The sequence below is a fragment of the Pongo pygmaeus genome, chromosome 8 (assembly GCF_028885625.2).
Source record: "Pongo pygmaeus isolate AG05252 chromosome 8, NHGRI_mPonPyg2-v2.0_pri, whole genome shotgun sequence".
NCBI classification, from domain to species: Eukaryota; Metazoa; Chordata; class Mammalia; order Primates; family Hominidae; genus Pongo; species Pongo pygmaeus.
The window spans coordinates 68,589,622-68,598,197 of NC_072381.2; the positions used below are offsets into that span (position 1 = coordinate 68,589,622).

An 8,576-nucleotide genomic window follows, 5' to 3' on the forward strand; every position below is an offset into this window, starting at 1 on the left:
CCTTACCTATCCCTAACACCCATTTAAAAATGTAAGCATGAAAGGAACGTTGTCTATCTTGTTCATTGCTGAATCCCCAGTGCCTAGAATAGTACCAATAAATACTTGTTAAATGAGCAAATGTTTTATTTATTTATTTTTGGATTTGGGGTCTTGTTCTGTCACCCAGGTTGGAGTGCAGTGGAATGATTAGCTCACTGCAGCCTTGGCCTCACTCCAGTGATCCTCCTGCCTCAGCTGCTGGAGTAGCTGCGACCACAGGCTCACACCACCAAACCCGACTGGCTTGGTTTATTTTTTGTAGAGATGGGGTCTCAGTATGTTGCCCAGGCTACTCTTGAACTCCTGGGCTCACGTGAGCTTCCCTCCTTGGCCTCCCAAAGTGCGGGGATTACAGGCATGAGCCACCACACCCGACCTGAAACTTTTTTACAAATCTCCAACTTTATTACACCCACCCCCAAAAAAATAATGAAGCAGAAGACATTAACAAGAAGCAGTTTATTACACAAAACGAAACCTGAGATAATAGAAAATAACACTTGCAGTAATAAAGGAAGCAGCCTTGCACTCCACCTCCACACTCCAGAGTATAATTAAAAGACTCCTATCAGACATTTCTATCACCAATAACGCCAACCTACAGTGAGTGAGCCTGCTGCTGTATACAGAGCAGGCTGGGCCCCAAATCAGAAGATTCATGTTGCTTGCTTTCTCTATAGGGAAAGTGAAGCTTTCAGTAAGTATCATGTGACTATTCCTAGTTCTACTTTCCCTTGTGGGTTCTACTTTACCTTGTGGAAATGTAACACCTGGTTTACACTGCTCTTTTGTGAGTATGTATATGGTGATAGGAATAAAGGAGAAAGTCTGGACAGCACCAAGCACAAAGCAGGCCTGAGGCTCCAGCAACAGTCATTCAGAAACAACTGCCCACTTTATATGTAAAAGTACCAAAGGAATGCCAGTGTGAGCTCATGTCATTAGGAGAGGTAACGATAATCTACACCTTGTTTAACCATCACTTAACCTTTTTATTGCACATAATGAAATTTAAGCCCTAATCTAGGTCTGTACTTGTGTAATATGTATTATGCACTCTAAATTAGCATCTGCATTTAGATAGATTGCAAGCTTAGAAATCAGTCCTGCATTTGACCTCTTTTGTCAGTGTCTACTATATCAAATTTTAACAGATTTTTTTTTTTTTTTTTGAGATGGAGTTTTGCTCTTGTTGTCCAGGCTGGAGTGCAATGGCGTGATCTCGGTTCACCACCACCTCTGCCTCCTGGGTTCAAGCAATTCTTCTGCCTCAGCCTCCTGAGTAGCTGGGATTATAGTCATATGCCACCACGCCCAGCTAATTTTGTATGTTTAGTAGAGATGAGGTTTCTCCATGTTGGTCAGGCTGGTCTCGAACTCCCGACTTCAGGTGATCCACCCGCCTTGGCCTCCCAGAGTGCTGGGATTACAGGCATAAGCCACCTCACCCAGCCCAACAGATTTTTTTTTTTTTTTTTTAAAGACAGGGGTCTCACTGTGTTGCCCAGTTGGTACTCATAGGCGTACTCACAGCGTACTACAGCCTCAAACTCTTGGGCTCAAGCGATCTTCCTGCCTTAGCCTTCTGAGTAGCTGGAACTGCAGACCCATGCCATCACATCTGGCTTAGATATATTTTTGAAGGTTTTTTTTTTTTTAGTTTCTGTTTTTGAGACAGGGTGTCACTCTGTCACCCACGCTGGAGTGCAGTGGCGCTCCTCCCACTTCAGCCTCCCAAGTAGCTGGATCTACAGGCACACACACCATGCCCAGCTAATTTTTTCTGTTTTTTGTAGAGATGGGGTTTTGCCATGTTACCCAAGCTGGTCTTGAATCCCTGGGCTCAAGCGATCCTCCTACCTTGGCCTCCCAAAGTGCTGGGATCACAGGCATGAGCCACTGCACCCAGCCTGAAGGTCTGTCTTCCCTCTTGTTCTTTTCTGCAAAAGGTCAAACAGGGTAAGCAAACTTTCTGTAATTTATGAAGATCATCTTTTATTAAAGGACTAAATGAAAAAAGAACAACTTTGGCAATAAAATTCAGCCTAATTACAGCTTTTCTTGGCCACATCCTTAGATGTCAGTATATTAAGTGTAGACCCTAGTTGTTGAAGCATCTAACATATATCTATCTATATAGATAGATATGTAGATATAGGTATAGATAATATATTGATAAACTGTGGAACTTCTCTAGTGATAACTCATTAATACATTACAACTAGAGTAGCTCTAAGGTCCAAGGTATTCTTTCCTGTCCCACTGCCCCAGAAAGAGCTAATGGTCTCCCTGCTCATTAGACTGTATGTTCAAATCACAGCAATAGAAGGGTTTGGCTGCATCCCCAAATCTGACTAAGCTTCTTTTTTTTTGGGCGGAGGGGATGGAGTTTCGTTCGTCGCCCAGGCTGGAGTGCGATGGCGCGATCTCGGCTTACTGCAACCTCTGCCTCCCAGGTTCAAGCAATTCTCCTGCCTCAGCCTCCCAAGTAGCTGGGATTACAGGTGTGAGCCACCGCGCCCGGCTCTGACTAAGCTTTTATTTAGCCAGCCACTTGTGGCTTAAACCTCCTCATCCCCTTGAGTGGGCTCCATCAAAAAGTAGCCTCAGGCTGGGCACGATGGGTCACTCCTGTAATCCCAGCACTTTGGGAGGCCGAGGCCAGTGGGTCACTTGAGCTCAGGAGTCTGAGACCAGCCTGGCCAGCATGGCAAAACCCTGTTTCTACTAAAACAAATACAAAAAAATTAGCCAGGCGTGGTGGTGTGTGCCTGTAATCCCACCACTCTGGAGGCTGAGGCACGAGGAGAATTGCTTGAACCTGGGAGGCAGAGGCTGCAGTGAGCCAAAATCACGCCACTGCACTCTAGCCTTGGTGATGGAGTGAGACTCTGCCTCAAAAAAAAAAAAAAAAGGTGGGGGCACCTGGGCACGGTGGCTCACACTTGTAATCCCAGGACTTTGGGAGGCCAAGGCAAGTGAATCACCTGAGCTCAGGAGTTCGAGACCAGACTGGCCAACATGGTGAAACCCCATCTCTACTAAAAATACAAAAATTAGCTAGACGTGGTGACAGGCGCCTGTAATCCCCACTACTCGGGAGGCTGAGGCAGGAGAATCACTTGAACTGGGGAGGCAGAGATTCTAGTAAGCTGAGATCTCGCCATTGCACTCCAGCCTGGGCAACAAGAGCGAAATTCCATCTCAAAAAAAAAAAAAAAAAGTCATAGGGAAGCCTATTAGTAATACAGTGAATGAAGCTGGACTATTCATTGCACTTGAAGTGAAAAGTGCTACAGATTATGAAATAATTACTAAAACATACTGCTACACTGTTTCCATAACTGCAGAAGATGGGACTTTGTAGCATATAAAAACAATAAAATAGAGGGAACACTTCATTAGGCAAACAGAAGAATTAGGACCTACAAAAATTTGCACTTTTTTTCCTGGATTTTTTTTTTTTTGTCAACCTTCTCACCGAAAAATTTGCACTTTGACTCATATTGGCCTATTTTAACATTTCAAAATCATTTAACGAAAAATATGACTTTTTCTGTCATGATTCCCAGTCTTACTCTCCATCTTTGATCAAAAAGAGGACAGGGCAATACATTAAATTGACAAGGCATATAACAGCCACTGAATCTTTCTGTTCATGAGAAGGAATCCCAGATACACCATAAATAAGATGCAAACCAGCAGTAAGAATGATGGCAAGGTTTCTGTATTTCCATCAGAAATTGTGGAAAAGGGCCTAAAACCAGTAAAGACAAGGCCATTTAAAAAATGTATTTGAGGCCAGGTGCAGTGGCTCACACCTGTAATCCCAGCACTTTGGGAGGCCAAGGCAGGCGGATCACAAAGTAAAGAGATCGAGACTATCCTTGCCAACATGGCAAAACCCCGTCTCTACTAAAAATACAAAAAATTAGCTGGGCGTGGTGGTGCATGCCTGCAGTCCCAGCTACTCAGGAGGCTGAGGCAGGAGAATCGCTTGAACCAGGGAGGTGAAGGTTGCAGTGAGCCGAGATCATGCCATTGCACTCCAGCCTGGTGACAGAGCGAGACTCCATCTCAAAATATATATATAATTTGAGACGGTGTCTCGCTCTGTCACCCAGGCTGGAGTGCAGTGATCATGATCATAGCTCACTGCAGCCTTAAATTCCTGGACTCAAGCGATCCTCCTGCCTCAACCTCCCAAGTATCTAGGGCTACAGGTGTGCACCACCATGCCCTGCTAATTCTTTTATTTTTTTTAGAGACAAGGTCTTGCTAGGATGGTCTCAAACTCCTGGCTTCAAGCAGTCGCCCCTCCTCGGCCTCCCAAAGTGTTGGGATTACAGGCATAAGCCACTACGCCTGGCCAGAAAAAGCCAAAAAAAAAAATTAGGGCTGGGTGAGGTGGCTGATGCCTGTAAACCCAGCACTCTGGGAGGTCAAGGCGGATGGATTGCTTGATCCAAGAGTTGGAGACCAACCTGGGCAACGTGGCAAAACCTCATCTCTACAAAAAATACAAAAAAAAATAATAATAATTAAAATAGAAGTTTGACATGAAAGCAAAGTATATAATATAAAAAATCCAACTCCGGAAAACCAGAATACAACTCACCAAATGTTTTGCTTCTCCACCAACATAACAATTTATAAAGCAAGAGATGAGAAAAAGCAATTATTGGGAAACGTACTGAATAATGAGGAGTTTGGGGAATAGAACAAAAGTTGTAAATCGTAACCTGACCCATCTTACTTCACTGGTAATCAAGTACAGTTGAAAGGATGAAATAAAGAAGTGAGTAATTTAAAAACTCTGTTGAACCAGCACCTTGAATCAAATGGATGTTTTAGGGTTCTGTTTCCCACTGAACGAAGAATTGTATGCCTCCATCTCTCCTTGAGGAGAGGCCCTATGTTAGACCTTGGCTACTCATCATTAAGATAAAATCTTAATAGATAAAACTGGAATTCCTTGAATCCATGAAAAGACAGTGTTCGTTAAGGGTTTGTGCAGTGGATGCTCCTTATGTCCCATGGTAGAATAAGATCTCCTTAGCTCCGCCAAGGTAAAGACTCTTGCAAGGGCACTTAGAGATGCTGCCTTTTCATGAAGATTTCATGTAGGTAATCCCAAAATTTCCTCTGCTCTGTTTCATTGTTGTGGATCATGGCAGTGAGAGCTTCCCCCTGGTCCAGACCTTGCCAATAATCTTGCAGCCACATCTCTTTCCAACTGAAATACCAAAATGGGGGTTGGATTATGAAACTGCAGCATAGTTATAAGTCCTGCCTTTTTCTGAGTGGGGCCAAAGAAATCTTAAGCAGATACAGTGGTCTCTAACTTGGACAAGACTGCTGCAAAGGGAAGACAACGTGAAGTAAATCCAATATTAGCCCAAGCGACAGGCAGTAAGCCACAAACACAAAGACATCACACAGACAACCCAATCAATTACGATTCCTGACTTGCCTGCTTCTGGCTCCAAAATGTGGAGGGGGTTCAGAGGCAGGCAAAGCAGAGGCCAGACTGGAAGTGGCAGTCTCCATAAGGAAAGCAAGGGGGCAGGGGTCTTTAGATGATTATCTTTTAAGTTTCACCTTTATACCAATAATCAAAATGAAGGTGCATCAAAATGAAGTAGCATCCAGTATCTAGAAAAGACATAACCTGAATATTTTCTTAATGTTTCATATTTTTTCATACTTTTCCTCTAGTAAATCATATTATGTTCAGAGACAAACAATTTGTAATTAGATACAAATTACTTGGTGAAGGATTCCAACCACCTGGACAAAACTGCCAGCAGCATGTATTAATAAATGGCCTTCTGCTGCCATCCACTGTCCAAGTCGGTTTCTATAGGCCATTCTAGCAGCCTTACTTCAGCTTAATAATCTTATCACCTCTCCCCCAACGGGTGTGGCTTGCTACAAGTGGTTTCAACATTTTCCCACCCCACACCTCATGCTGGCCTTTTTTCCCAATACCACCACCTTTTGCCACCTACTACAGTAGCCTATTCGCTTCCCTTCTGATGCACATTGCATTGTTATTTGTGTGTGTGTGTGACAGGGTCTTACTCCAACCCAGGCTGGAATGCAGTCGCACGATCCTAGCTCACTACAGCATTGAACTCCTAGGTTCAAGCAATCCACCCGCCACAGCCTCCCAAGTAGCCAGGACTACAGGCATGTGCCACCATCCCAGGCTTTTAGTTTTTAAATTGTACAGAGAGGGTCTTATTATATTGTCCAGGCTGGTCTGGAACCCCTGGCCTCAAGTGTTCCTCCCACCTTGACCTCCCAAAGTGCTGGGATTACAGGTGTGAGCCGCCGTGCCCGGCCATGCCTAGTTTTTCTAGTTATACAGGCAGTGTGTCCCCACATGCACCAACTACATGGGGCTCATCCTCAGTACAGCCGCTTAAAAAAAATGGCTGGTTAACAGGTATAACCCCTGACTATTGCAGAAAAGCCGCCCTCAAAATGCTCTTCTCTACTGCCCACCCCCATTTCCACTCTATAAAAGGTGCTCAAATAGCTGAGTTGATTTTTAGTGCAGTGCAAACTCCTGAGCCTGGTATTAATGATATTTATAGCCTTGTGCCTATTTATTTGCCCCATTTTCTCTCTCCCCTGTCCGCACAGGCCCTGTGCTCTGGTTCAATCTTTTTGAACCACTACTGGAAACATTGTTCACATAAGCTGATTTTCATATGTTGCCTCGAATTATATTTTACATCTATTCAGCTTTTTCAGCTTGTCTTATCCCCCCAACTAGACTGTTGACACCTTAAAGACAGTGAGGCCATGTGATAATTTCCTCCTGCACCTACTCAGCACCTAGTGCTACTTAATTGCCCACAGTAAGCAAGTAAGTAAATGATTTGATGGCTGCAGGGGACCCCAGCACTCTTACCTGTCATTCTCAGGAATCTCTTCCACATTGCCAAAGCCAGGTGTGGGCACTGGGCAGTCCATGTGTGAGGGCTGGGCAATGTGGGGCTCAAGGATGGGGCTGTCCCCGGGAGAGGCCGCGTGGGCTTTCTCGGCATCCAGCCGAGCCAGTTCGTAGTCACAGACGAAACACTCGAAGCCGTTGAGGTAGTTAGGCAGCAAAGGATCATTCACTCCCCACTCCCGATGCTTCAGACTATCCAGAAGGAATTGGTTGGTGATGCCCCCAGGTTGCTTGTATGCCAGGTATTTCATATACTCCTCATCATTCTTGTCCAGAAAGTCAATAAACTCTGCCAGCTTCTGAGGAGACTCAAAATCATCAATCAGGATGACGGAGTGATTGTTCGGCATCCAGTCCCTCACAGAGGGAGAGCCGCGGTACACGGGCACAGCGCCCAGGTGCATGGGACGCCACAGTTTTTCCGTCATGTAGTCGTTACAGACGGCATTTTCCAGGGCCAAGTGGAACTTATAGCGGGACAAGAAAGCCAAGAGCTCTGGATCCTCGGTGGTGGCCGTGGCTGTGTCCTGTAGCCGCGCGGTGGGCAGCTCCCGATTCTGCAGGCATTTCCCGTAGGAATCTACCTAGACCGGGTAGAGTAAGGCTGTCATGAGGGTGCGGCCCTGGAGGCCTGGACACCTGGAGTCCTGGCCTCAGCCCGCCCTCTCCTTTCCCTCCCCTCTGGCCCGCCCTCACTCACCGGGATGTGGCGCATGAGCTCGCGCACGTAGCGGTCCCGGTCCGCGGGCACGTCGCAGTGTGACTGCAGATACAGCAGCGGCGCGTAGCCGCGGCGGCGCCACTCCGCGCGTTCCCGGAGCGGAGGCACCGGGCGGCGCAGATAGGCGGTCCCAGGCAGCCACTGCAGCGACAGCGGGTAATCTGAGTGGCGACTGAAGGTGGAGGTAAGATTGAAGAGGCGGATGCCCGGGCCGTGGCTCAGCAAGAAGTTGTTGAGGGGTGACTCCTCGTGGAGGAGCGCCCAGCTCTGGTGCGCCAGGCGCGGAAGCGGCGTGTCCGACGCGCGGAAGTCTGTGCCGTAGAAGAGCAGCGCGCGCGTCCGCGAGTCCCTCAGCGCTCGGCGGTTCCGGGACGCCACACACGCGCCGCGCGCACACTCGATACGCTCCGAGTCTCCCGGGAAGTGGGGGAATAGCCCTGGGCTCCACCACAGCAGCACCGGCAAGTCCCCCACCTCCTCCCTCCCTGGCCGCGGCGTCCCGGAGCTGCGCGTCACACCCACTGCGCCCAGCGCCGAGGGCGGCCGGAAAACCGCGCCATCCCACGGTTCCGCCCACTCCGCCTCCCCGCCAGCCTCCGTCTCCGCCACGGACCCATATCCGCTGGCTGCACAGACACTGAGCACCCCCAGAAGGACCAGCACCGCCCCAGTGGGGCAGGCCGCCATGTCCACTCCGGCAGCCGGCGCACCCTCGGCCAGCACGGACCCCGCCCAGCGGATAGTCGTGACGGGACGAGGCTCTACGCCACGGGGGCACGCGGCGCATGCGCAGCTCCGCTCAGCCGACGGCCAGGACTAAAAGTGAGCTTTCGGGAGTAAAGATGAGGC

The 8,576-nt window shown here is 47.9% G+C and overlaps 1 protein-coding gene across 5 annotated transcripts; it reads right to left on the bottom strand.

The window, feature by feature from the left end:
* Positions 1–486: 486 nt before the first annotated feature.
* FUT11 (fucosyltransferase 11) lies at positions 487–8,565 on the bottom strand. 5 transcript variants are annotated; one of them, XR_008504911.2, is made up of 4 exons: positions 7,707–8,565; positions 6,965–7,586; positions 4,874–5,278; positions 1,863–1,982 (listed from the first exon to the last, which is right to left on the bottom strand). XR_008504911.2 is itself a non-coding variant. In XM_054503584.1 (3 exons), the coding sequence occupies exons 1-3, from the start codon at positions 8,512–8,514 to the stop codon at positions 1,886–1,888; spliced, it is 1,527 nt and encodes a 508-aa protein (XP_054359559.1). In that variant the 5' UTR covers positions 8,515–8,565; the 3' UTR covers positions 487–1,885. The 5 variants fall into 5 exon arrangements, 4 of the variants coding, with proteins under 4 accessions (XP_054359559.1, XP_054359558.1, XP_054359561.1 ...); XM_054503584.1 differs by lacking the exon at positions 4,874–5,278 and having other exon boundaries at positions 487–1,982; XM_054503583.1 differs by having other exon boundaries at positions 487–5,278.
* Between the last annotated feature and the right edge of the window lie 11 nt (positions 8,566–8,576).